This window comes from Pelodiscus sinensis, chromosome 11 (assembly GCF_049634645.1).
Source record: "Pelodiscus sinensis isolate JC-2024 chromosome 11, ASM4963464v1, whole genome shotgun sequence".
NCBI classification, from domain to species: domain Eukaryota; kingdom Metazoa; phylum Chordata; order Testudines; family Trionychidae; genus Pelodiscus; species Pelodiscus sinensis.
In genome coordinates this window covers 130530-156527 of record NC_134721.1, presented here as the reverse complement: position 1 = coordinate 156527, position 25998 = coordinate 130530, and the positions used below count along the sequence as shown (strand labels likewise).

General features: G+C 52.1%; 2 protein-coding genes across 3 annotated transcripts in view; both read left to right on the top strand.

Moving 5' to 3' along the window:
* ARIH2 (ariadne RBR E3 ubiquitin protein ligase 2) overlaps positions 1-22938 on the top strand; it is a 50311-nt gene extending 27373 nt beyond the window's left edge. Inside the window, exons 5-15 of the mRNA XM_075938397.1 lie at positions 536-683; positions 4209-4330; positions 7283-7392; positions 8600-8717; positions 13070-13120; positions 13203-13224; positions 14889-15040; positions 17123-17266; positions 17544-17612; positions 18896-18979; positions 19502-22938. Coding sequence (XP_075794512.1) covers positions 536-683; positions 4209-4330; positions 7283-7392; positions 8600-8717; positions 13070-13120; positions 13203-13224; positions 14889-15040; positions 17123-17266; positions 17544-17612; positions 18896-18979; positions 19502-19573 — 1092 coding nt within the window. The 3' untranslated portion in view covers positions 19574-22938. The remainder of the gene's footprint in view (positions 1-535; positions 684-4208; positions 4331-7282; positions 7393-8599; positions 8718-13069; positions 13121-13202; positions 13225-14888; positions 15041-17122; positions 17267-17543; positions 17613-18895; positions 18980-19501) is intronic.
* Positions 22939-24480: 1542 nt separating this feature from the next.
* P4HTM (prolyl 4-hydroxylase, transmembrane) overlaps positions 24481-25998 on the top strand; it is a 33528-nt gene continuing 32010 nt past the window's right edge. The window contains exons 1-2 of one of the 2 annotated variants that reach the window (XM_075938400.1): positions 24481-24791; positions 25688-25769. In XM_075938400.1, the coding sequence (XP_075794515.1) occupies positions 24531-24791; positions 25688-25769 (343 nt within the window). In that variant the 5' untranslated portion in view covers positions 24481-24530. The remainder of the gene's footprint in view (positions 24792-25687; positions 25770-25998) is intronic. The other variant, XM_075938399.1, reaches the window with a different exon arrangement.

Sequence of the window (25998 nt, the reverse complement as noted above, 5' to 3'; positions counted from 1 at the left end):
TAGGACTCCAGCTGAAATTGCTGTCTAGCTGAACACACAGAATGATTGCTCTCTGGGATCGAGCCAGACAGCGAACAAACAAGCCCCTGAACTAACCTCTGCTCCCAAGGGAGGAGTAACTGACGGGAGACAGGCGGCAAAGGAGTATTTCAAAGGGATGGTTAATCTTCATTTGGTAGCAAGAGAAGCAGAGAGGCTAGAAAACCAAATCTCCTTCTGGGTAACACACCAGCTCCAGGGCAGCAAGTAAGAGACTTGTCTATTGTCCGTTGGCAGCTCAGAGGCTCCTAACAAGAATTCAAGGTGAAGCCTTTTCTAGCTGTGCTCCTTCGCCCTCCTTTGGGCTAAAACCAGGGGCCGTTGGAATTAGATGAAAGTAAGTCTGGCCCACGTTAAAGTTAAGACAACTCTGGGCTCCTTCCTCAGCAGTGCCACATGAGCGCTGGGGAGGGCCATGTTGGGCTTCCAGGGTTAGAAGAGCTAAGTGGTGCCTGGAACCGTTTCAGCCCACTTTTGGTTTGCACCTCTCTTTCAGACAATGGTACATTCCTCCCATCACTGCGCAGTGTGTATGCAGTTTGTCCGAAAGGAGAATTTGCTCTCGCTGGCTTGTCAGCACCAGTTTTGCCGGAGCTGCTGGGAGCAGCATTGTACAGTACTCGTCAAGGATGGCGTCGGAGTCGGTGAGTTCAAGGCAAACGTTTTGGTGGGTTTTTATTTGATGCATTGTCCTCCCCCTGCCTCCACTCCCTAAGGCAGCTGGACCAGTCATTTTAATATCTTAATACTGAGAAAATGAAGCATGCAATTGGTTTGCCTGTAAAATCAGTGCCTTAAATATTTTCAACTGGCTGCTGGTTTGGACTGAATTCATAACCGCCAGGATCTCTCTAATTTCAGCGTGGACCCTAGCACTGCCTCCAAGTAACTGTAAATCGCCAGTCCCATATACTTGAGTACCTATGGAAGTATTCTGTATACATCGAAGTACTTCCGTCTGTACGTAGCACTCGCATTTGAGTACGTTGTAATGATACTTGGAACATAGGTAACTTTTTCCTAATCTGCAAGTACTTCTGAACAGTGTGTTTGTTTTTTAAAAAGTCACATCTCGCCTGCGTCCTCACTGGCCTGGGACCCATTGCCCTGGTTTGGGAGCTTCAGGCTCTGCGTTCTGACTGCCCAAGCTTTGGCCTTTTGGTCTGGCTGGTGCACCTTCACTTCTGATTGCTCCTTGCAGCTGGCAGCAGGGAAAGGCAAGGCGTACGTAGCCATGTGCTGCATCCCCTCACGGTGGTGTAGGAAATGCCTACCTGCCCCTGGCATGCTACAGGGTTGTTGGGAAACGGAGCAGTTGTTCTTCTGGTAATGCCAAGGCTATTTATGTATACGACTAAAACTTCATTGTCGCTGGGGTCTTTTCCTCCCCCGCTCTGTGCTTGTTGTTTAAGTAGCTATCTGGAAACTGACTTCACAACTGCAGGGAAAATGGGTGTTGAAAATTCTTGTTCTTTTACTTATGTATTTATTTCTGCAGCATACTTGTACATACAAGTACTTCTGTAATGGTGTGTTTGTCATTTATATGCAAGTCCTTTTTACCAGTACTTTGGACAGTCCTGTTAAAATTGGACAAAGATTTTGGTCAATGTTCTCTTACTCTTGTCTTTATGACCCTGCCAGGCTGTGATCACCAGTCACTGTTTTATTAATTTAAAGGGGCTGTATGGGTCCAAAGAGGTAAGGTGTTACCATGACTCTGTAAATGTCCAATTTTAAACAGTTTTAAACAATTTGGGGCAAACATGTCATTAAAAATCTTTAATCCTTTATTAAAAATATGGGTAGGAAGGGGAAACAGTTAAAGCATTTGAAATGTTAAGATGAAAGCCTTACTTAATATATTTTACATTTTTTGTACCCTTTCCCTTTGTTGGGCATTTGAATGTCTCTTGGATGGTAATAACTTTCCTTTTTGGGCAAAAGAAAAAAAATTACTTAAGATGGGTTGGAGTAGTTGTAAAAGTCCAATCCCGTTTTCTAGAAGATGAAACAAGATGAACACACATGAAAGGGGAAGAGAAAAGAACAGGAAAGGTAGAATATTCAGCTTCTCTCTCTGATATGGATTTTTAGTTTCATTGCTGGAAAATCATAGGCCCAGCATGCCATCTTATCAGCCACTCTGAGACATGGCAAACTTGTACCTGCATTAGGCTGTTTAAGATATTGCATTTAGGTGTCTCTTTCTGGACAGAGGCTTACAGCAGAGTTGCAAAATATCAGAGTTGGTGAGTCGAGTCCCACGACTTGAACTCGAGTCCGACTTAAGTCACTTAGGTGACTCGACTTGAGACTCGACTCGGGTTCATTGTTTGTGACTTGAGATTCAACTTGAGACTTGCTAATTTTGTTAAATCGACTTGGTGAAAAAATTGTCCGAAAATGCCGATATTGATGGCTTCTACAAAAGTGACTTGACATTTTTTAAATTAAGACTCGAGACTCGACTTGAGACTTGAACTGTAGTGACTTGAGACTCGACTTGGACTTGACAATGAGGATTTGAAGACAACACTGCAAAATATACAGTGTTGGCCAACTAAGCCGGACTCTCGTAAATAGAAGGATAAATGGGAGGGATAGGAAGGACAAGAAGTGAAGTGAGGAGGGAAAACCTACAGTGGGAGGTGGGGGGGTGGGGGGACCATAACACAGTTTCACATCCCCAGGGAGTTAAGAATTTGGCTAGCGCAGGTGAAGGTGGTGAATGCTGCCTGGCCTTGCCAGGACGAAGGCTCAGGGTGCAGGTGGGAGCCAAGATAGTGAAGCTTGTTCCTTCCCTTTCTCCTGGCTTTCAGCCAGCCAGGATGGTGGTAGCCAGCTCCATTCCCCCAGGGTCTCTAAGGCCTTCAGAAGGGACAGAAGAGTGGAAGAACCTATCCCTCATGTTGTCCACCAGTCCCGCTAATCCCCGTCCCTTAAAAAAACCAAACAGTGGGGACTTAGGAACAGTTTTCACTTTGTCAGCTTCATGTCGCATGGACACTCTGACCATTTTTTCCCCTTTTTCCTTCTCTCTTCCCCCTCCCCGCCCCCATCTCTTATTTATTTTGGAACTGGACCTTTAATAACCCCAGTGATCTGAGGAAGTGGGCTGCGCCCATGAACGCTCATGATACCAGCTACATGTTTTGTTAGTTTATAAGGTGCTGCAAGACTACTTGTTGTTAAGTTTTTCCACCAATTTTGGTTCATTGACTTCCAGTCTCTCGCTGTTCTTGTTTTCTAGACATGATTTTAACACAGTGCTTGAATTAATCCAGGAGGCCTTTCTGTTTGTATTCACTTTTCCTGTCCACTTCTTGCACCTTTTTCCACCACCGTTTATTGTTGTAGGCTAGTGTGACGGGCCATGAACTTGCACTCACTCCTTCCAGCTGCACTCACAGTTAGGGGAAACTTGTAGGCCAATTATCACATCACCAGGGAGAGGCTTCAGGCAGCAAGGCTACAGTGTTTAAAGGTCGCAGCTCTTCAGGAGCACATTGTCCTGGATGTCTGTTGGCTTTTGAGAGTACAGGGGCCTTTGAGTGTATTTCCACAGGCCCCTTCGGTGTTGGTGGACGCTGTCAGTAGTAGGGAAAATCTCTGCGGTGACACGGTTACATGCTGGGGGCTGTGCAGTATCCAGCTTAATACTGCAGAGCCAGCAGCGAAGCCTCCGCCGGAGCGGGGGCCCCACTTCCAGGGGGGCGGCGTCCCTGCCACAGCAAGCCTCCTCCCTGGGGCAGAGCCGGCAGCCTTCGGCCGCCCGGCTCCCGGGGAGGTGGCTTTGCTGAGCAGAGCTGACATCATTAACCAATAAGCCTCCGCTTCTTGGCACAGCGGTTAACAACGGTTACACTCAAACGCCCCTCGTCCGTAGCCAGTGCTACTGCAAGGTGGCCGATTACTCCTCACCGGGCCTTCAGGTGCACAGCCGTGACATCCCACTACAGGGATGGTGAAGCTGGGACTGCCCCAGATGTACCTGCCTGCGTCATCTTCCACCGACAGCAGCTGGACTGTAGCTGGCGATTGTAACTGTTGTATCTCTCCTGTCACACGATTGCACCGGAGAAGCTGTGTTGGGAACAGCACATCTCTGATCTGCATTCGTCCCCCCGTTCATCGCACTGTGCGGCAACTGCCCTCTGTTTTAATAGGAGTCTCCTGCATGGCTCAGGACTGTCCCCTGCGGACCCCCGAAGACTTTGTGTTTCCACTGCTGCCTAGTGAGGAGCTGAAGGACAAATATCGGCGCTACCTCTTCAGGGACTACGTGGAGGTGTGTACCGCTTTGCCCTGACCCTTCCCAGTCGTCCCAACTTTGGGCCGAGATTTCCAAAAGGGAGCGTCAGTGTTAGTGCCCTGTGGGAGACCTCTGAAGAGGGCTGGTTTGTTCCAAAAGTGCTGAGTACTCCCCCCCCCCCCCCTTTGCAAAACTGGACCCTGGGCACCCCAAGTCCCGAGTGACTTGCCAAAATTGATCTTGGCATCTGGGCGTCTTCACGATGCCTGTGTAGAGAGTTCAGGGCCAGAGCGGCCGTCACTGTCCGTGGTCCCGGCTGTAGTGCAGGGCTCGCCATCCGAGTTCTCAAACGACGTGCCAGAATAAATCTTGCTCTGATGGCATCCTGGTGACTCCAGCTCAGGGGTGGGCAATAATTTCTGGTGGGGGGCCACTCCAAATTTTGGTAGGTGGTCAAGGGCTGCACTTTTCTGTGGGGGGGTGGGGGGTCTAGGTTGGAGGTTGGATGCAGAAGGGCACATGGAGTAACGGAATGGGGTCTGCGAGGGTGTTTGGGTGGAGGAGGGGATTGTGACCTGGGCAGTGGATTGGGATGCAGGGTCTGGGAGGGTGTTTGGGTGCAAGCGAGGATTCTGGCCTGGGGGAGAGGGTACAGGGTCTGGGAGGGTTTCTGGGTGCAGGAGAGGATTCTGGCCTGGGGGAGGGCTGTAGGAGAGGGTACAGGGTCTGGGAGGGTGTCTGGGTGCAGGAGAGGATTCTGGCCTGGGGGAGGGCTGTAGGAGGGGGTACAGGGTCTGGGAGGGTGTCTGGGTGCAGGAGAGGATTCTGGCCTGGGGGAGGGCTGTAGGAGGGGGTACAGGGTCTGGGAGGGTGTGTGGGTGCAGGAGAGGATTCTGGCCTGGGGGAGGGCTGTAGGAGAGGGTACAGGGTCTGGGAGGGTTTCTGGGTGCAGGAGAGGATTCTGGCCTGGGGGAGGGCTGTAGGAGGGGGCACAGGATCTGGGAGGGTGTCTGGGTGCAGGAGAGGATTCTGGCCAGGGGGAGAGGGTACAGGGTCTGGGAGGGTGTCGGGGTGCAGGAGAGGATTCTGGCCTGGGGGAGGGCTGTAGGAGGGGGTACAGGGTCTGGGAGGGTGTCTGGGTGCAGGAGAGGATTCTGGCCTGGGGGAGGGCTGTAGGAGAGGGTACAGGGTCTGGGAGGGTGTCTGGGTGCAGGAGAGGATTCTGGCCTGGGGGAGGGCTGTAGGAGGGGGTACAGGGTCTGGGAGGGTGTCTGGGTGCAGGAGAGGATTCTGGCCTGGGGGAGGGCTGTAGGAGGGGGTACAGGGTCTGGGAGGGTGTGTGGGTGCAGGAGAGGATTCTGGCCTGGGGGAGGGCTGTAGGAGAGGGTACAGGGTCTGGGAGGGTTTCTGGGTGCAGGAGAGGATTCTGGCCTGGGGGAGGGCTGTAGGAGGGGGCACAGGATCTGGGAGGGTGTCTGGGTGCAGGAGAGGATTCTGGCCAGGGGGAGAGGGTACAGGGTCTGGGAGGGTGTCGGGGTGCAGGAGAGGATTCTGGCCTGGGGGAGGGCTGTAGGAGAGGGTACAGGGTCTGGGAGGGTGTCTGGGTGCAGGAGAGGATTCTGGCCTGGGGGAGGGCTGTAGGAGGGGGTACAGGGTCTGGGAGGGTGTCTGGGTGCAGGAGAGGATTCTGGCCTGGGGGAGGGTTGTAGATGGGGGTACAGGGTCTGGGAGGGAGTTGTGACCTGGGGCAGGGGTGGTGCAGAGGGTTTGGACGGTGACCTGGAGGAGGGAGTTAGGGTGCCAGAGACCGGCCCTGGCTGGGAGGTGCTTACCTAAGCATCTCCCGGCCAGCAGCCCTGCCGCACCCCATGGCAGGCTGGGCTCCCTGCCTGCTGCAGCCCCAAACCACTTGATAATACAGGCTGCTCCCTCCTCATGGCTCTCCACTGGGGTGGTGGGGGAAGAGGCTTGTGCTGCCCCCATCTCCCAGGGCAATCTCTCTGCTCCAATTGGCTGGCTGTTTCCAGCCAATAGGAGCTGATAGTTTGGCCGAGGTCAGTTCTTATTGGTCGGTTGTGTCTGGCCAACAGGAGCTGAGGATTGGGCTTGGGGGTGGGGAGATCACACGAAGCTTCCCCCCTCCCTGCAGAGCAGGGAAACATAGGGACTGCACTTACACCTCAGCAGCTGCACTCCCGAGGGGCCCGGCAGGGTGGTCCGTGGACCAGATCCAGTGGTGTGGCAGGCCAGATCTGGCCGCCGGGCCGTATTCTGCCCAGCCCTGCTCCAGCTGGTGCTTGCCCATTTCTTGAAGCAGAGTGCTCTGCTCTTAAAGCCGAGAGCTTAAGTTGACTATTAAATACTGGTGCAACACCAAGAAATATTGTTGGGGAGGTACAGACGTTCCCTTATGCCAGTGCAGCTCTGGCCACTGTTCTGCAGCATCCCTTGTGCATGCCTTCACTCGGCAGAGCTTGGCGAGTCTTTTCCAATTGCGAGAGAGCACAATGTTTAGAGGGAGTAACTGAGTGATGTATACTCGAGATACAGTATCGGGGGCGCCACAGGGAGGGGACAGATTAGCCACAGTTGAGAAGCAGAGTGTGCAAAGGGTGGAACGTAAGTGGAGAGAAAGGAGTTGAAGTAGAGGGAGAGTCCAGGTCTGTCTAGAGTTTCTCCTGACGGTCTCCTGGCATTATGGATGGGACCTCAAATTTCCTTGTTTCATGACTGACCACGACAGCCTCAGCTTGTAATAAATGCGAGATGCAAAGCCTCCAAGTCTGCTGTGGGCACAATCGCAACCTCCTCTGCATGGAGGAGAGACTGATTGCCCGCTCTTGGGCATGTTCCGGTGGCGCTTCCCTTGTCTTCTCCAGAAGATCCAAGATCTGCCCAGTCACGTGCATGCAGGGCACTTGTACTCGCAGCGTGGAGAGCAGCGTTCTCCCTAGCAATTGCTGACCTTGCCACTCGGTCTCCTTGCAGAGCCACTACCAGCTGCAGCTGTGTCCCGGTGCAGACTGCCCCATGGTCATCCAGGTACAGGAGCCCCGAGCTCGGCGTGTTCAGTGCAATCGATGCAACGAAGTTTTCTGGTAAGGAAGTAAAAGGCTTCAGGGCTGTAAGGAAAGCATGGGGCAAAGGCATGTGCTCTGCTTACGGCGGCTTCCTGTGAGAACAGGCCTAGCGTGTCGAAGCATCACACAGCCTTTCTAGAGCGGTTGGTAACGTGAGCCCCGTGGCTCATGGAGTTAGAGGGGGCCTGACTGTCAGTGGGAGCTGTGGGTTCTGACCGCCTCTGAAAACTCGCCCTCAGTAATCCAGGGAAACAAGTCTCCTCTGTCCTCTGTAGCTTGGATTAATCTACAAATTATGATGCAAGCATTGATGGGTGATTTGGGGAATGATGCATAACACAGGGCTGGCTACTCCACTTTGGAAGCCCTGGGAGCCACATTGATACTCACCGCACATGCTGAGGGCCACAACTTAAGTGGGGTTGCATATGCATGCAAATATATGCAAATAGCTTCTTTCACACTGACGGGCATGAATACAAAGATTAAGGCAAGACTACACAACACACAGGCCCCATTTAAGTCAGTTCTGCTGATATTAATAAAATGCAATAGATACCTGATTGCCACCCCATGATAGCACTTTCAGTGAGCAATGACAGTCGAGGAATTTAACGACTAAAACGCATCTCAACAGGAGACCATTCTATTGACGACTTTTTGTTTTGGCTCCTACCCACGGGCTGCGTGTTGAGTTGCCCTGCATTAATGGCTGCTGCAAGGATCCAGTCTCTTGCCTGTGTTTGTATATTTGCTCTGTTCTCTAGCACATTCCCAGTACCCAGAAAACCGTAAAGCCGAGGGACTCGGATAGCCTAACTACGCGCACAGGCCTCCATTGGGAGGCACACTCCTAAGCATGCGCTGAAACAGAGTGTAGTGTTCAGATATGTTGTCAGCTGATGTCTCTATGTGAAGTCTAGAATACCTTTAAACGTCTGTATGCTAAGGTCCTCTCCAGGATAAGAATAAACTTCCACTGGAGCAGAAAGCTAATAGTGCGTTCCTGGCTTGCAGTGTCCATGGGTGAAGTAAGAGAACTGGGAGTAGTATAGGAAGGGTTGTCACTGGAGTGTGTTGTGAGACCTCCTCCTCCTGACAAGCTGCTTGTCTCCTCACACCTCTCCCATTTAGATCCTGGTTATGAGGAAAGTCTGGCTTCTTGGTTATTAGCACAAAATATTAACTCCCCTGAACACTAGAATTTCTTTCTCTTCTTGTTAAGTTTCAAGTGTCGGCAGATGTACCACGCACCTACAGACTGCGCCACCATCCGCAAATGGCTCACCAAGTGTGCAGACGACTCTGAAACAGCCAACTACATCAGTGCTCACACTAAAGATGTAAGAGTGTCTAGTCCTGCAGGGAAGGGGGAGCAAAATTCTGTGCACATTTAGCATTTTATGCTGCTTTGTATAAAGTTAGTAAATTCCCGCTTAGGTTTTTGGTGCAAAGGTCTTGGATAGCTTAGCATTAGGGGGGAACGTAAATGAACATCGTTGATGTCTGTTCACTAATGCGGGATGCATGGGGAATAAACAGGCAGAACTAGAAATACGACTAAATAAGCACAGTTCCGACATAATTGACATCACAAAGACTTGGGATAATTCACGACAGGAATACTGGTATTGAAGGATACAGCTTGTTCAGGAAGGAGAGCCAAGAGGAAATGGGAGGACGTTGCCATGTATATTTTACACACAAACACCCTCACGCGCGCTCTCTCTCTCTCTCTCTCTCTCTCTCTCTCTCTCTGAAGCAAGGCTAAAGTAGAAGTGAGAGCACATACCTGTTGAAATGCTCTAAGTGAGGATAAAAGGAGTAAAAAAACCACAAGTGATGTCATGGTAGAGATCTACTGTGGCCTGCCAAACCTGGAAGAAGAGGTAGTGAGGCTTTAAAAAAAAAAAATTAACCAAAGCACAGGACTTAGTGATGGATGATTGCAATTGCCTGCACATCTCTTGGGACTGTATTACAGGGGATAGTTTGTCCAACAAGATGTAAAATGTAGCAGAGACAAATCATTACAATGATCAGGGAAATGACTTCAGCTGTTCTAGGTTTGATTCTGACAGGGAGCAACTGGTGGAGAATTTGAAGTTGGAAGGCAGCTGAAACAAAAGTGATGGTGAAATAACATTCATGGTAGGAGGAAAAACAGCAGAATCAAGACAATGGGCTTCAAAAAGGCAAACTTGAGCAACCTCAGGGTACGTCTACACCTAGATCGATCTAGGGAGGCTAATGAGGGCGACCGGATTTGCAAATCAAGCCCGGGATTTAAATATCCCGCGCTTGATTTGCGTGTTCCTGTCTGGTCTCCATTTTAGAAATTGACTAGCCTGAAGTAACTGCCCGCGTCTATACGCGGCAGTGAAACGGGATTCCGATTTAAAGCCCTATCTCGAATTAGCTGGTATTCCTCCTGCAATGAGGTTTACTAGCTAATTTGAATTAGGGGCTTTAAATCAGAATCCTGTTATCTGATCATAGCAGAAAATACAGCAATGGCTGACGTGCTCAGTGGCTAGTTTGTGTGTTTTCACCAGACAGGTTAGCAGTGACAAGTCTGACTGACCTAGTGAACGTCAGTGTCGATGGGGTAAGATCTGAGGCTGACTGGAGAAAGAACAAGTGAAAATGCCTTGTGCTGTGTTTCTAGCACAGACCGTACTGCTGCAGCTGTGCTACCGCAAAGGCTCCATATAGCAGCTCCTTGCTGATGAGTGACAGCTCTCCCACCAGCATCATTAAACCGCTCCCGATGAGCGGTGGTCACTATGACAGCAGGAGACTCACTGTCCACACCAGCACTTTTGTCAGTGAAACCAACATCAAGCAGAGTACTAATGGAATCAGAGCTTAGACAAGTAGGGTGCCTTCAGGTTGGCAGGGCCTGACCAAATGCGTTCTTGAATGCTTAGGGAGCTGGTGGAAGAGATCTCTGCACCATTGGCAACTATCTTTGAGAGAGCGGGAGAGATCCCAGAGCACTGGGAAAGAGCAATTATCGTACCTGTCTATAAAAAGGGAATAAGCGCAACTCAGTGAATTGCAGACCTGTCAGCTTAACATTAGTACCAAGAAAGGGGATGGATCAAATACTTGAACAATCACTTTACCTGTAGCTAGAAGATAAGATAAGTAACAGTCAACATGGATCTGTTATAATGTATCATACCAAACCAACCTGTAATCCTGAAACTCAGTAAGGACAGATGCCAAATACAGGACTTAGGAAGGAACAATCAGGTGCAGGAACATAAAATGGAAAATGGCTGGTTAGGAAAGAGTAATCTGGGAGTGGAACCCAAGCTAAAGATGAGTAAATAATATAACACTGGCGCAAAAAAAGCAACCATCATTCTGGGCTGTATTTGCAGGAGTGATAAAAAAAATCTATATACAATCCTAGAACTGGAAGGGACCTCGAGAGGTCATCAAGTCCAGTCCCCTGCCCTCACGGCAGGACCCAGGACCATCGAGACCATCCCTGATAGATGTCTGTCTAACCTGCTCTTAAGTAGTAGTAGCAGTAGTATTTTTTCTGCTTCTACTGAGAAACTTCAGTGAGAGCTCGGTGTCCAGTTTTGGGCACCAGACTTTGGGCAAGATGTGAACGAACTGGAGACAGTCCAGAGGGCAGCAACAAAAATTATTAAGGTCTAGAAAACATGACCTATGTGGGAACATTGAAAAAACTGGGTTAGTTTAGTCTGGAGAAGAGACTGAGAGAGATACAGATAAATCTTCAAGTTTGGAAAAAATTGTTATAAAGAGGCCTTATAGATTGTTCTTCTCCACTGAGGGCAGAAGAAGAAGCAATGGGCTTAAATTGCAGCAGGGAAGGTTTAGGTTAAACATTAGGAAAAACTTCTTACCTCTCAGGGTGGTTAAGCACAGAACGAAATTACCAAGAGAGGTTGTGGAATGTCTTGTCTTACGCAGGTTTTTAAGAACAGGTTAGACAAACACCCACCTGCCAGGGGTGGTCTAGGATCTAGATAATACTTAGTCCTGCCTCAGTGCAGGGGGCTGGGCTAGATGGCCTATCAAGGTCCTCTCGGGCACGTCTCTACAGCCGGGCTAAAGCCGAAATAAGACCCATGGTAGCGAGTACTACGAATGCAGTCGGTACAGAGAGAATCCTGATATTGTAAACCAGAGTCAGCAAGCACAGGCCAGGGAGGCCCTTAAGAAGTACTTGTTCTATTTTGAGCTATGTCAATTGTGTAGCTTAAGTGGAAAAAGCTTATTTTGGCTTTTGGCGCTGTGGACAGAGAAGGAAGTCCGAGAGAGAGCACTCTTCCTCCGACTTCCCTCACGCCTCGTACCATGAGGGTCACAGGAGTTGGCGTGAGAAGTCCTCCAGCTCGACACTGTCGAAATAACTGCTTGTAGTGCAGACACACTTTGTTATTTCAGAATAACGCCAGTTCATCTGAAATAACACTGCTGTGTAGGCAGCCTTCCCGTCCTACGTTTCTGAGATTCTGTTGCTGGCTCTACTCCTGCAAATATACTTGAAACTGGGAAGTGCCCCTCTGCCTAGCAAAGTGTTCCATCTTCGTTCTGCTGAACTCGTTGAGAGCATGACTCTGCCGTGGGAATGTTGCTCTCTAGTGGCTGAGAAGCAGCCATTCTGTCTGGTGGGCGGCTGCAGTTAATTGCTTTAGCAAAGGAGAATGCTCGGACGCACCAAGGGCCATTCCTGCTGGCAGCAGTACAGAGCCTTCGTTCTACCCGTGGAGTTGAGAGAATGTAAAGCGTAGAGCATCCATTTCCATTTGTGGGAGGAGGCTTAATAAGCAGAAGACCTGGGGTTATCTAGCCTGAAGTGGGAGATGCGGTGAAGCCGGCACAGCAATATAGGGCGGTGTGAAAATGAATATGCTTGTTGTAAGGCTGGTCCCCATTGGCTGGGGGAGCCAAAGGGACTTCATGACTTAAAAGGTCTTTGTGCCTAGCTTTTGGTTTTCTGAGCACTTGGTTAATTTAAAGGACTCAAGAAAAGGAGCTGTATATGCAGTGTGGGGGGAGTGTGGAAGTCATGGTCGCTGGCTTGATTGTCGGGTTTTGTGGTTCGGGGAAATGGTTATGGGTAAATCAGAGATTCCAATCTCATCCAGGCCCCTAGTGGTAGTTTTGGACTGGGACGTGATTTGGTGTCTTCAGATTCCAATTGGCTAAGTTGGATACTTCCTAGAGCTTTGCAAACCAGAGACTATAGTAACAGTTACATTGTCCAGTATATCAGCCGTGGAACAAAGAAACTTCTGTAAACCATTCTCTAGTCAGGCAGGCGTATGTCGGCTTTGCTCGTCCTCTAAGGCAGCTACCCTTCCGCTGTTCCTGAAGGCAGGGTACAGAACTAGGTGCTCCTGTGCTCTGAGTCTCTGTGGCAACTCAGTCTGTCTTTGTAAACTGATTTAATCTCTAAGCCAGAGTGGCCAGTTAAACTTTGGTTTACTCAGCAGTGGTAAGGCTAGGTCTAATGACTTACCCTGGAACTGTCGTCTCAGCACCACTGAGCTGCTGAGTCCAGGAGGCAGCCACCCCTCCATCCCCCTCATCCCACTTGAAAATGGGCTCCTCAGGAATAGTGTGGGGGTCACGCTGGGGCTGGGATTCTGTTCTTCGGGGCGATTCTAGAACAGCAGGATGGAATGATTGCTTTTGTTTTTCCCAGTGTCCCAAGTGCAATATCTGCATTGAAAAGAATGGAGGCTGCAATCACATGGTGAGCAACTCCCTGATCCTTTGCTCTCCCTTGCCCTGTCCTTCGGCAGATTGCAATAATGTCTCTTTCTCTTCCTTTTCAGCAATGCTCCAAATGCAAGCACGGTACGTAGCGGGATCTGGGATCTGCTGGGGAAAGGGAGGGTTCCTAAATTAGCCAATAACAAAAGCTGTTGTCTAAAATAGCCAGTTAACAGATACCCAGAGGATACTAATTACATCTCCGACTTCGGTGCTTTGTTCTTACCTGCTTTCTGGCACATCAGTGGCATTTAGGAGTGAAAAGGTCGTCAGCTCCCTTTGGTCATGAGACTGCTCCTCAGGAACGTGCTGTGGTGTTTATAAGCTTTCCTGGAGCAGTTCTTGGTACGCACGTGGATTTCTGTACCAGCAGGTGAAACCACTTTCTGTGTTACGGAGCTTGAGCCTTTGTGTCAAACTAGACTTGGGCTTTCTGTTCACACATGTACAGGTCAACCAAGCTGCGGAAGTGGGGTGGGCTTCCTAATCCTCTAATCTTGTCCACTTGACTGCTTCTCAGTCTATTCCCCTGCAAGAGGCAGCCTGGCCATCCTCAGCCCTTGGTCAAGCAATGTGAAGTATCAGGCATGCAAAGCAAGTGGCTTTTGTGCGATGCTACATTTGTTTTACCCCAGGGCACCCACCTGTGTCTGGGGCTCTCTCCCAGAGGCGAGGCTAGGCAAGACAGTAACCTTAATCCACCCATCTAGTTCACTTCCTTTGCTGCTAGACCAGCAGGAGTGGCAGTGACTTGGCGGGATGCTCTGGTACAAGGTGCACCGCAGGTCCCTAGCTAGCACAGTGGTTGGCACTTGCGAGAGCAGGCCAGCCCATGGGTGGAGTTAGCAGATCTCAATCCAACAGCCTTTCCGAAGCAATTCGTGCAGCAGCTGTTTAATTGCCATCCTTTCCGCTTTCAGACAGACCCAGGAAGCTGTTGCAGGTTTAGCTGTTGTGTTACTTTTTCTCCTTTGCTCTTTTACCCACATCCTCTCACTCAGGTCAGGTCTACGCTACAAACTGATATGGGGCTCAGATGTGAACCCTGAGTCAGAGTTACCGTGACCTAACCCCTGATGCAGACAGCAGGGCTTCTCCCGGTGCCTGGGCCGCCACCTCTTGCAGAGGTGGAGAAACTGTGCCCGAGGGAGAACCCTCGCCATCCGCGTTGGAGTGTCTCCCCTTAGCGTTGCGCCAGCATAGGCTCGCTCGCAGGGATTTCTGCTCTGGAGCTGTCTCCTGAGCCGCTGGCTATGGACAGGTGTCTTCGTCCAAAGGCCAAACTCAGTCTGATCTGACCCCTGTAGCACAGGCCATCAGCACCGCCCAGCGTGCCCCCATGGGAACGCAAAGTGGGTTGTCTGCAGGGATTTGTGCACTGCTGAATCCTTAAACCCAATCCAGCCAGCCGCCACGCTGGCAGCTCGCCAGCAGTCGGAGAGCGGCAGCTCTCACAAGTAAGACTGCAACTGCCCTCCTCTTTCACTAGGAGGTGCAGCCTCTGGAGACTCCGGGGCCTGGTTTCCAACCTGCCGTGTGTGCTAAGCTGTGTCCCCTTGGAGCACAGTGGGAGTGTTACCTCTCTGTATTTAGATACACCCCCCAGATGGGGCTGCATTCGGCCCACAAGCTGTACTCTGTTCTCCAGGCAGGATGGCGCGTGCACACTTCCCATGCTGCGTGGCTAAAGGGAATAGGGTCTGTTTCTCTGGCAGCGTTTCTCACTGATTGTGCCTTGTTCTCCACAGACTTCTGCTGGATGTGTCTGGGGGACTGGAAGACCCACGGCAGCGAGTACTACGAATGCAGTCGGTACAAAGAGAATCCTGATATTGTAAACCAGAGTCAGCAAGCACAGGCCAGGGAGGCCCTTAAGAAGTACTTGTTCTATTTTGAGCGGGTAGGACATAGCTCTTTGGCCAGAGCTGCTGTCGCTTTTAATGTCGCTGCCTGGTGCAAAGGTCATTGCCAGAGGTGTCGGTGCACGAAGCTACACAGCGAAAGGTTCTGTACTGATAGTCCAGTGCAGGGCCTGTCTTCAGTTCCTGCAGACCCAGAACTCTGCCCAGCAGATCTCAGCCAGGCTGTTAACTTTTGTTCTACACTGAAGCAAACCACACGAGCTTGCTTTCATCTCCCGACGCTGCAGAATATCAGCACTGCCTGCAGTTTTCTGTGTTCTCAGCAACTAGTTCAGTGGGATTCTCATCCACGCTCAGAGCTCCTAGTGCTATAATGATGCAACTGAATCATTCTAATGTAGTGTCCCTCTACAACAGGGGCGGGGAACCTTTTCTGGGTGGGGAGCCACTGACCGACCGAGAAATCAGCCAGGGGCCACACACAAGCGAGAGAGAACCCCCAAACAAAGCCTCACTGACATGGCCCCTGACTGAGGAGGAGAAAGCCACTGCCCACATGCGCCAGCACACCAGAGCCTAGGGGGGCCAGGCTAGAAGAGTTTGTGTGCTCTAGCCTTGAAGGGGAATGGCAGGGGCTGGAGTGCCAGAGCAGGCTCCCCAGGGGCAGCATCTGGCCCCCTGGGACTTAGGTTCCTCACCCCTGCTCTACAAGATGCTGCTGTGCTGTTGCAGATATAGGTATCATAGGACTGGAAAAGGTCATCTGGTCCTGTCCCCTGCGCTGTCAATGCAGCCCTTTCCTCACAGGGCCAGGGAACTTTCCAAAGCTCCTCCTGGCATGAATATATGAGGACCAAGAAGAAGCAAATCTCTGGTGTTTCCATCAGAACTCCATCATGGAGTTGAATGAAATGTTAAGGGGATTTTTGTCAGGACATGCTGGAATCTGTCACTGACCAGTGAGACAGATACAGCTCCTCTTTCCCTGCAGCAGGCATGCATAGGACTGGTCAACCTGTACAGGTCTAGTGCAGCGCCTAGACCGAAAACGCTGTAGCTCCACAGCTGCTGCTTTTGTGAGGTCAGCATGCGCTTACTTCCTCATTCAGATATAAACAGCTGCTGCTTCATGGCATTAATCTTACTAGATATTTTAGTAATGTGCATCTGTCTGTCCATCCATCTGCAAGTCCATTTGTTCAAGAATGCCTCCGAAGCGGTAAGAGTGAGAACTTCCACATTTCATATGCCACTTCCTCTTATCCTAACTTAGGGCAGGGTCGGGGTTTGGTTGTGCCAGGACAATGGGATGTGCCTGGAATTCACTTGTTTCATAAAATGGAAAGGGAGGGGTCTGGCAGGAGGGAGTTATACCTAGAATGACCAGAAGAGGGCAGGAAGAGGCCAGAGATAGCCAGGACAGCTATAACCTCTTTGGGCCTGCACGGGTGGAGAAATGGACAGCAATCTCCTGTATGTTTCAAAGAGCGTGTGTGCTGTCTGTCCCCCAGCCAGGAAACATGCACCCCTCTCCAGCTGTGCCCACGGCAGCTGTAGCAGCCATGGAGAGGTGTTTCTCATCTGGCCCCAAGCTGCTGTGGTGAGAGAGGGCTGGGGTTGTCCTCACTCCCCAGGGCAGCCTGTGCCCTGAACCCCTCCCCAGTCCCACCCCAGAGCAATGACTTAAATGAAGAAAAACAAAACTTATGCAAGGACCTGTGCAACAGCGGGTGAATCTTTTAGTCCAGTATTAAAATACCAGGTGAATACTCTTGGCTTCCCAGATCAAGGACTCTGGCTAATGGCCAAGCTCAGAAAGCCAGTCTTCATCTTTTGTCCGAGACCTCTTCAGGGAGGGAATTCCCATGATTTTACTCTTTCTATTCGTTCAGAAGACGCTATTGTGACCATAGGGCATTTCGAGGGGGGGGCTGGGTTTGCTCTTGGCTCCCACCTGCTTCTATGGGCTTGCAACCTGGGGGTGCTGCTGTGCTGTCCTCCTGCCCACTGCATGTCCTGTCCTGCTGGACTCCAGCCCCGTCAGCCTTCCTGTTGGCTGGAGTTTGTATCTGTGGGTAGCAGCACTTTGATCTCATGCCCCTTTTCTTCTGCTTCTGCAGTGGGAGAACCACAATAAAAGTTTGCAGTTAGAGGCACAGACGTACCAGCGAATTCAGGAGAAGATCCAGGAAAGGGTGATGAACAACCTGGGAACATGGATAGACTGGCAGTACCTGCAGAACGCTGCAAAGCTGCTCGCAAAGGTGGGTGGTTTTGGCTGTGCACCCACAGGAGAGGCTACACACCAAACCCTTCCCTGGCTGAGGAGGGAGAGCTATAAGATTATGCCCTGAACCTGCCTGAGGTTAGCAGGAGGGCACCTTTCTAAGCAGGTTAGTCCAGAATTGGTTCCTGCACTGTCCTCAGAAGCATCTGGTAATGGTCTCTCCTATCCTAGACTGGTCCGGTGTCCCTCCATTAGTCAGAAATAAGCTGTGCTAACCGCAGCCGAGGCTAAATGCGTTTCCTCTTCTGTTGCAGTGTCGTTACACCCTGCAGTACACCTATCCGTACGCCTACTACATGGAGTCTGGCCCCAGGAAGAAGTTGGTAAGGTGTTTGCTCAGACTTGGGGCGTTTAGCTAGGGAGCATAGCGAGCCAGCAGCCCTACAGGTGCATCTCCGGTCCCAGAGTCTGAGAGCTTACAGTAAATGTCATTGTACACCTGAGTCCCCAAACCTGGTAATCAGCTCAAAAACCTCCCCTTCCTTTTCCCCTCCCAAGCAAGATCTACCAGCAGAGCTCCTGTCATTCCAGAGACGGCCCTGCTGGACTAGAATAGTGCCACAGTGTGGACGACAAGCTCCTTGTCCCAATATCCTTCCCCATAAGGATTTGCGTTGCGGTTCAGGGGCCGACGCGTGTCTCTGGGTCCGAGCTGGGGGAGTCACAGCAACAGGTTCACCTTTCAGGAATTGGTGCAAGAAAGGAGGAAGGAAACCTCGGTGCTAGTGGTAGGGCGCTGGCCCGCCAGGGTCCTGGGGGATTGCTTTAGGAGCTGGGCTGTGCTGCTGCCCAGGCTGTCTGCTTGCTGCTAGGATTTGAGCTAGAGACCCCAGAGCCAGCTCGGGGTTTGCCCACCTATGCTGCAGACACTGCTCAGAGTGTAGACAAGCCCCTCAGCTGGTTCTTTGGGTTTGGTTTCTCTTTCCCAAGTTTGTAGCGGGGGTGGTGGGCAGTGTTCCCTGAAAGCTGAGTGCTTGGGCAGCCACCTAGGAAAGAGTCAAGTGCCACCCAGCTGACTAGCAGAGTGCCACAACCGGGAGCATGTGTTTCTACTGATGGTGCACATCCGTACCTGCCTTGCTGCACATAATAATACTCTTCACGTCTGCAGGCCAGCCCAGTTGCTCGGTCCCTCTATGGCTTTGCTATCAAGGGGGCTGCTTTGGGAGGTCCAGCATGTGGCCTATCCCAAGTGGGTTTGAGCCTGGGATCCTGAGAGAGTTTCCTTGTTGGTGACACCATGGTGCTCAGCACTTGTAGTTTTATATGAAGGCAGGCACAGCACAATCTGCGTTTCCAGACTGGTGAATCTCCATCCCAAACACCAGTTAGTGTTTCCAGTTTCCTCCTTTGCTGGTGTTCCCTGACACTCCAGTAATTAAAAGTTCAATGTGCAAGAATCCATCTTCCTTTGGGGTTTGAAGTCACTGGACGGGCTGCGTTCCAGTGCTCATTGTCTTCCCAAGTGTTCCGAGATTTGCTCCACCAAACCTGTTGCGGAGAGGAACCGCCGTTGGTGTGTGCTCTGTGTCTCGCCCTCGCTGTTTGGTAGCATACAGCTGCCCTGGGGAGATTGGTGTCTCTAATTCTCTGCCCTGTTGATCAGTTTGAATACCAGCAGGCTCAGTTGGAGGCTGAAATTGAAAACCTCTCATGGAAGGTGGAGCGAGCAGACAGCTATGACAGAGGGGTAAGTTATCGGGTTCCCGATGTCTGCTGGCCCATCTCCATTCACACCTGGCTTAGTGCCTGCACAAAAAGGCCCAGGCCAGCTTGGTAGGCAGGTGAAGGCCATCAGATGAGCTCGAGTCTGGCCTTTCCTCCCTGGGCCTGCAGGTGCTGTGAAAGTGGCACTGTTGCTTCCTACTTGGGGGGGACTTTGCTGCTCTCCAGCAGTGACTCCTGGATGGCTATACCAGGGCTGCCAGGCTGTGAAGGATGATGCATTCAGCCTTTTATTGGGGGGAAGGCACCCGTGTGTGTGTTTGGGGGGTTGCCTTGTGGGGGTGGGGGAAAGCATCAGAAACCCTGCAAGAGGGGAAATAAGAGAATTGGGTTCCGAGGGCCAGCGTCAAATCAGAAGGGTCCCTGCAGTCCTGAATTGGCTTGAGAAGCAGTGTCTCTTGTAAAGCAGGCCCTTCTTTACACGTGTCTCCGCTTTCCCCGGGGAGTCCAGGTTAACGGGCTTCTGCCCTGCTGTTCTTTGTTCCAGGACTTAGAGAATCAAATGCATATAGCGGAACAGAGGAGGCGGACCTTGCTTAAAGACTTCCATGACACATAAAGTGGAAGGAGGTGGTGCGGTGCAGGGGTGAGAGCAGCAAGCAAGGTGACGGTGGCTGCATCGTGAGAGATGAGCACTGCCTGTGGGAGAAGCTGGCCCAGGACAAAACCATCCGCTCCCCTTGCAAACCAGAGACGTGCAAACGCCCCATCTTAGTCCCTTTCTGTTCCTTATCTTTCTGCTTTTATTTCTGCTGGGCTGGAGGGGGAGTGAAGACTGACATCTTCCTCCTACCCCAGATGGCTTTTGAGGGAGGTTTTCTGAATGGCTGTTAATAGTATTAGATCATTACAAGGTATGTAATTTCCAACAGTTGTACAATTATACAGACAGACCCTAGAATAACACACAACCCTTTTTAAAAACAAATTGGCAGTGGAGTGTTTTTCCTTAATAATCTGCTTGTAAATGTAATGGGCTTCTGCCCCAAAATCCTCTTATGCACTGAGGGTTATGAAATAACCCAGCTAGATTTCCCTTGCCTCTAACATGCGCTTTGTAGCACTGGCCAGGGGCTGGAACTCAGGGGCGCTGCTGCTGTGTTTGAGCCTTACAGTATCAGTGGTGGCATCTCCTCTTTCAGCAGTAGTGTGCTGCATGAACCAAAGCAAATGGAGGTGGGAGAGGACAGATCAGGTGATGTCGGAGAAATGCCTCGAGATCATTCAGTCTTTGCAGTTGGTGAATTTAAGGTCTTCCATGTGGATTTTTGCTTCAGTTGGTTTTTAGGGGTTTCCTATGCTGCCAAAATGGCAGTGTCTGGGGAGACGGTAGAACAGTTGTTCTAACCGTGTTAAATAGGCTTGATCTTAAGTGGAGTGAAATAAGCCATGTTACTTTCCTGTGTGCATCTTTGTAATGATCAGTCATACCTGGTGTGTAACATGATCAAACTGCTTTGGTCCCATTTACCCAGGCAAGACCACACCCCATTGCAAGTCAAGGGGGGACCAGAAATGCTTCATGTGATCCCTGACACATCTTGGCAGTGTAGAGGGCACTCTAAAAGAAGTGTGAAAGCTGACCTTGTACTGCTCTTAGCCTGCATCAAGCCAGACTGAAAACTGACTGGTAGAGTTCACTTGCCTCTGTTAGTGTACAAGCTGCTGGAGGGTTATTATTACAAGTCTGATTATCCGGAACTCTCAGAGCTTTTGTACGAGCGTGTTTAATGTAAAATAAACAGTTTTTTTTAGAAGTGGCCTCCCCAATTCTTCTGCATGAGGGGTTCACTTCCAAGCCAGGTGCTTACATGCAGCACCTCGCTCCTGTGGATGTACCAGGCATGCATGCCTGTGTAACGCCTGGACTTGTACATGCAGCTGCACTTGGAATCTGCTATATGTAGGCACAAATGGAGTAGCGGATTGTCCGATCTGAGGAATTCCCCAATTCTAGGGGAATTAGGGAATTCCCTTCCATGCCATTTTCATGAGGAATGCTGCCATGACACATTCCTTACTAGGATATTCTTATTTTCACCTTTTTGGAATTGACAGGACAGAACGCTGATTAGGACTCTTCCTAATTCCTGCTTGACAAAGTAAACTAACTCTGCTGCGGGCGTGATTCTTGTGTTTATATGAGACACGTGCACCGTTTGACTCTAGCGCCCAGAACAGGGTATGTAGGTTTTAATCAGGTTAAGGTGGGAGAAAAGGGCCGGGTATCCGTTTTAGAGGGATTATATCATCATCATATCGACTAGTCCTGCGGACAGAGCTTGGTCAGCACAGAGCAGGGTTAATACGCAGTGCTTTAAAGATGTAGGCTACGAATTGGAATGCTAGTTCAGCGAGCTGCTTTCAAATGAAATTTGATGTGTTTGCTAGAAAGGTATAGAGAGAGACCTTTTCTAATCTAAAATACTCAGGGCTTTGCTCCGGATGGTACCCTCTCCTCCCTGCTCATTTCTATTGCATGAGCATTCAGCTCTAGGCAAGGGTAATCCTATTCTGCTTAAGCAAGGAGTGTTTTAAAATCCTCATTCCTGGAGCAGGGTAGATGAGATGGCAGGACCCAATCACCCAATGGCCCTAAAAACTGACTGTCTGCACTGCCCAGACACCTTGGTGATGAGCAGTTTAGCGATCTGTACGAATGCAGACTGCTTTGAAAGTCTGCTCTCCTTGGAATGAGACAGAACTCAGGCTTTGTCAGCAGGGCGCTGGTTCTCCAAAACTCTCCTAGGAAGGAGCCTGTGAATTTGCTGGTTTCCCATGAACAGATCCTGCTTCTATTCTCTGGGGAAAACAAGGCAGGGCCGTGTCTTTGCAGCATGAGCCCCAGCAAGGCAACATTTGTGCAGTGGTAGCATAGGAACAGTTAAAACTGGAGGGATCTGATGTACCCCATTTCCTGCTTGCTCTGACATCTGAAGAGTAAGATACTGCTGTTTGAGAGCAGGGGGCCTGATAGGAAAGAAACTAGTGTTCTTGAGATCAAAGGTAAAATGGTCATTTCTGTTAAGTGAACATGGCCCCTTTCAATGAGCCACCAATGAGGTGGCCTGAGAATAGAAGTAGAATCTCAGGTTATTGGCTCTAAAGAGGTACAGACTTCATCTTGGAATAGCCATGGGGCAGTCTCACAGTGTTTGCCCCTCCCTCTTTTTGCAGCTGCTTGCTCTTCCTAGGTCTGCCTGCCCTCTCTCTAGCCTGGCATCTGATGCTCTTTATTTCAGCATTGCTCGTGCGAATGCACTGGCTGACTCCGCTTCCTAACCGTCATCAGGCTTCTCAGGCAGTACAAAGTTTTCTATTGACAATATAAACTGCATGACTGCTGCTCCCCAGGTGAATTGCTCCCTGCACCAGTGGGGACAGGAGCAGCAGGAGGGTTCTGTGCTGTCTCACATGCACTGTTAGACTTTAAGCAGGTGATTGATAGAACTTGATTTTTAAAGGAGACTTGTTCTAGGGCCTCCTTTTCTCCCTTAGCGACGAGGAGTCCTGTGGCACCTTATAGACTAACTGAAGTGTTGGAGCAGAAGCTTTCGTGGGCAAAGACCCACTTCGTCAGATGCATGACATGCTCCAACACTTCAGTTAGTCTATAAGGTGCCACAGGACTCCTCGTCGCTTTTGCAGATTCAGACTAACACGGCTACCCCTCTGATACTTTTCTCCCTTGGTGCTGCTCGGCGGGGTGGAGCTCCAGGGTTTCTGGTAGCTGTGGCTGCTGTGGGAGCTTTAGTATAATGGAGAGTGTCGTTGGTTCTGGGCTGCCTTGCTCTGGGGAAGAGGCCTTCTCCGAGACACTGCCACCACTTTTCGCTCTGGGCAGCGGCGGGAAAGTGCCCGGGAGACAGGCCCCAGCGGTGGAGCGGTTTGTTTGAATAAAGTTGTGACTTTATCATTTTAAAAGGTGTGTGCAGGGTCTTTGTTCGGTCCGCCTTGGGGGGCAGCCCCTCCGCTCAGCTGGACTTTGGGACCTGCTGAGCAGCGGGGTGTGGACGGGGGTTGTAACTACACTGACTATATGTCCTGTTTTTTCCAGGACTGTCCCAAATTTAAATGCTCTGTCCTGGTGCCCCATCAAGTAGGAAGATGTCCCAGAAAGCCCTGCTAAATCCAGCTAGAAATGGCACCACCATTTCCTTCCTCCGCTGGGACAGCCTCACAGACACTAGTCCCCTCCCCCAGGATGTAGATGGCTTCCTGGGTGCTTTGTCAGCGGCAGCCAGGGCCTCTTCTGGTGGCGCATGGTTTCCGGTTTGGGTCGAAGGCTGGAGTATGCTCCGAGCTCCACTCCAATGCAGTGTGCACTGCTGCCCGGCAACTCCCTGCCAGCCCACGCACAGCCCCCTCCCTCCCTTTCTCCCCCTGCAGGACACCTCTGCTGCCTCCATCCCCAGGCAGCTGCTTGCTCTTTGTACAGCAGCTACTGTAGGGGGTGGGTGCCGGTGGGTCCAAGATTGTGCTGTGTGTGGCTGCTGCTTGCCTCCAGCTGGAGCTGGGGCTGCCCGTGGTGCTATTTTTAGGATTGCCCCTTGTTCCAGCTAGAGTTAAGTGGCAGCCGCACCAGACCAGTTACGGTTAGGCTGCTCCTGCTGGAACGTGCCTCACGTGGCTGCTGCTTGACTCCAGCTGGAGCCAGGGCTGCCTGTGGGGACTGGGGCGGCAGTACTAAACATAGCGCTCCAGCCCCCCAGAAACGGGCAGGCAGAAGTTGGAAGGGGCAGAGGGAGAACTAAGGGGAAGAGGCTTGTACTGTGGGCAGGCCAAGAGAAGAAAAGGGAAGGCACCAAGGCCGGGGGGGGGGGGGGAGACGTGCCCCAGAGAGAGAATGAGGAGATGGGCAGGAGGAGGGGGTGGAAGAAGGGAGGGACAGGGTGATGCTGGGGGGGGAGGGGTGGAAAGGAGAGGTAGAGCAAAGCTGGAGTAAATCGGGTGAATGGACAGAGGGTGGTGACAGGGCCAGGGCTAGGCGCCAGGCAGGGCAGGTGGGTAGAGGCTGGGGGGGAGGAGTTCTTAGAGGGTCACATGGCACTCTACTTCCGGTCATGTGTCCATGTTGACCCGGGAGTACTACCTGCAGGGGCGGGGCTACCCTGTCCCTCCTTTTGTCTCAGGCCGCATGGTCCCCGCAGCTGTGAGGGCGAGGAGGGGCCCCAGCACGAGGCGCCCTGGAGCGGGGACCCGGTTCCACCCACTTCGCTCCCTGGGGCGGGCAAGAGGCCCCCTCACGCTGCCCTCAGCAAAGATGGCCGCTGCCTTCCCGTCTTCGCGGCGGGCCTCCAGCCAGGCTGCCCTCAGCAAAGATGGCTGCGCCGCTGGACCCTCCCCCTCTTTCTATTCGTCCAGCCCCGCCCCTGAGCGGTCACGTGGTACCAGTCTCTTCAGCGTGATTGGCCTATGCCGGGACGCCCGTTTCCCCTCGCATCCGCGTGCGTGATGACGACAGCGCGCCGGGCCCCCGGGCGGTTGCCGTGGCGACGGTGTGGGCGCTCTGCGGGATGGCGGCGGCGGCGGCGCGGGCCGAGGGGCCCCCGCTGCCCGGGCCCCCGGGGGGGCGGCCCCGGCAGGTCTGCTCGCGCCCCTACTTCGTGGTGCTCATGGTGTTCGCGCACCTCTACGTGCTCAACGTGCTGGGGCTGCTGCTCTTCGTGCACCTCAGCGCGGGCGACGGGCCGGGCCCCGCGCCGCCCCCCCGCGCCCCCGGCCCCGCCCCCCCCGCCGCGCCCGGCGCCGCCCTGCCCCGCCGCGAGGGCATCAAGGCAAGCAGCGCCGCGGCGCGTGGGGCTCGGGGAGGCGTGACGGGCGCTGCAGTGTGCGGGGCGTGCGGCCCGGCCCGGTTCTGCAGTTGGCCCGGCGTGTGGCCCGGCCCGGCTCGGCCCGGCTCGGTTCTGCAGTTGGCCCGGCGTGCAGCCCGGCCCGGTTCTGCAGTTGGCCCGGCTCGGTTCTGCAGTTGGCCCGGCGTGTGGCCCGGCCCGGCGTGTGGCCCGGCCCGGCTCGGTTCTGCAGTTGGCCCGGCGTGTGGCCCGGCCCGGCTCGGCCCGGCTCGGTTCTGCAGTGTGCCCGGCGTGCAGCCCGGCCCGGTTCTGCAGTTGGCCCGGCCCGGTTCTGCAGTTGGCCCGGCTCGGTTCTGCAGTTGGCCCGGCATGTGGCCCGGCCCGGCGTGTGGCCCGGCCCGGCTCGGCCCGGCTCGGTTCTGCAGTGTGCCCGGCGTGCAGCCCGGCCCGGCTCGGCATAACACCCCGAACTGTGCTGAGAGGAGACTTTGCGAGGGCCGCGGGCAGCTCTGACATCCCCGTGATGGGCTCCCGCCCCTGCTCTTGGGTTCTGCCCACTTGGGGTTCCCTGGATCCTGGCACTGCGTGGGGCCCGTCACGCGTCCCGCCTCAGCAGAGCGGAACATGTAACCTGTCGAGCTGAACTTAGAAAAGCTCTAGTGGCCCAGCGTCAGGGATGAGGTGCCTGGCACTGGGGCATCTGGATGCAGGAGCACACCAACTCTGGAGAGACTGGCTGCCTGCTAGCTCTGTCGATGCAGTTCAAAAATAGCAGAGGCACTTTTTTTTGGTATAGTAATAGTTGGGTGCACATAGGGGAAAAGTACTAAAATGTTCTGCCTGTAGTGTGGTAAGTTAATTCCTGTTGTTTTGTCCTCCAGGTTGGCCATAAGCAAAAGGTGGAGCTGGTCCCTAACAAAGTCCATTTCATGAAAACTCTCAGCTTGAAACCACTTCTCTTTGGTAAGACCCACTGCACTGCTCAAAGCCTGCTGACAGGACAACTGGAATCCTGTTGGTATTTTAAGCCAAGCTGCAATGTGGGTATATTTGTGGTCATTATGGGCCCCAAGCCTATAATTTGAGAGCTCCGGAGTTACAATAATGAATAATCTGATTGATAAAATTAAAGACAAGAACCTTCTATAATAATAACCATGAAACTGGTGTTTTGAGTCCCCGAAGATGGTTT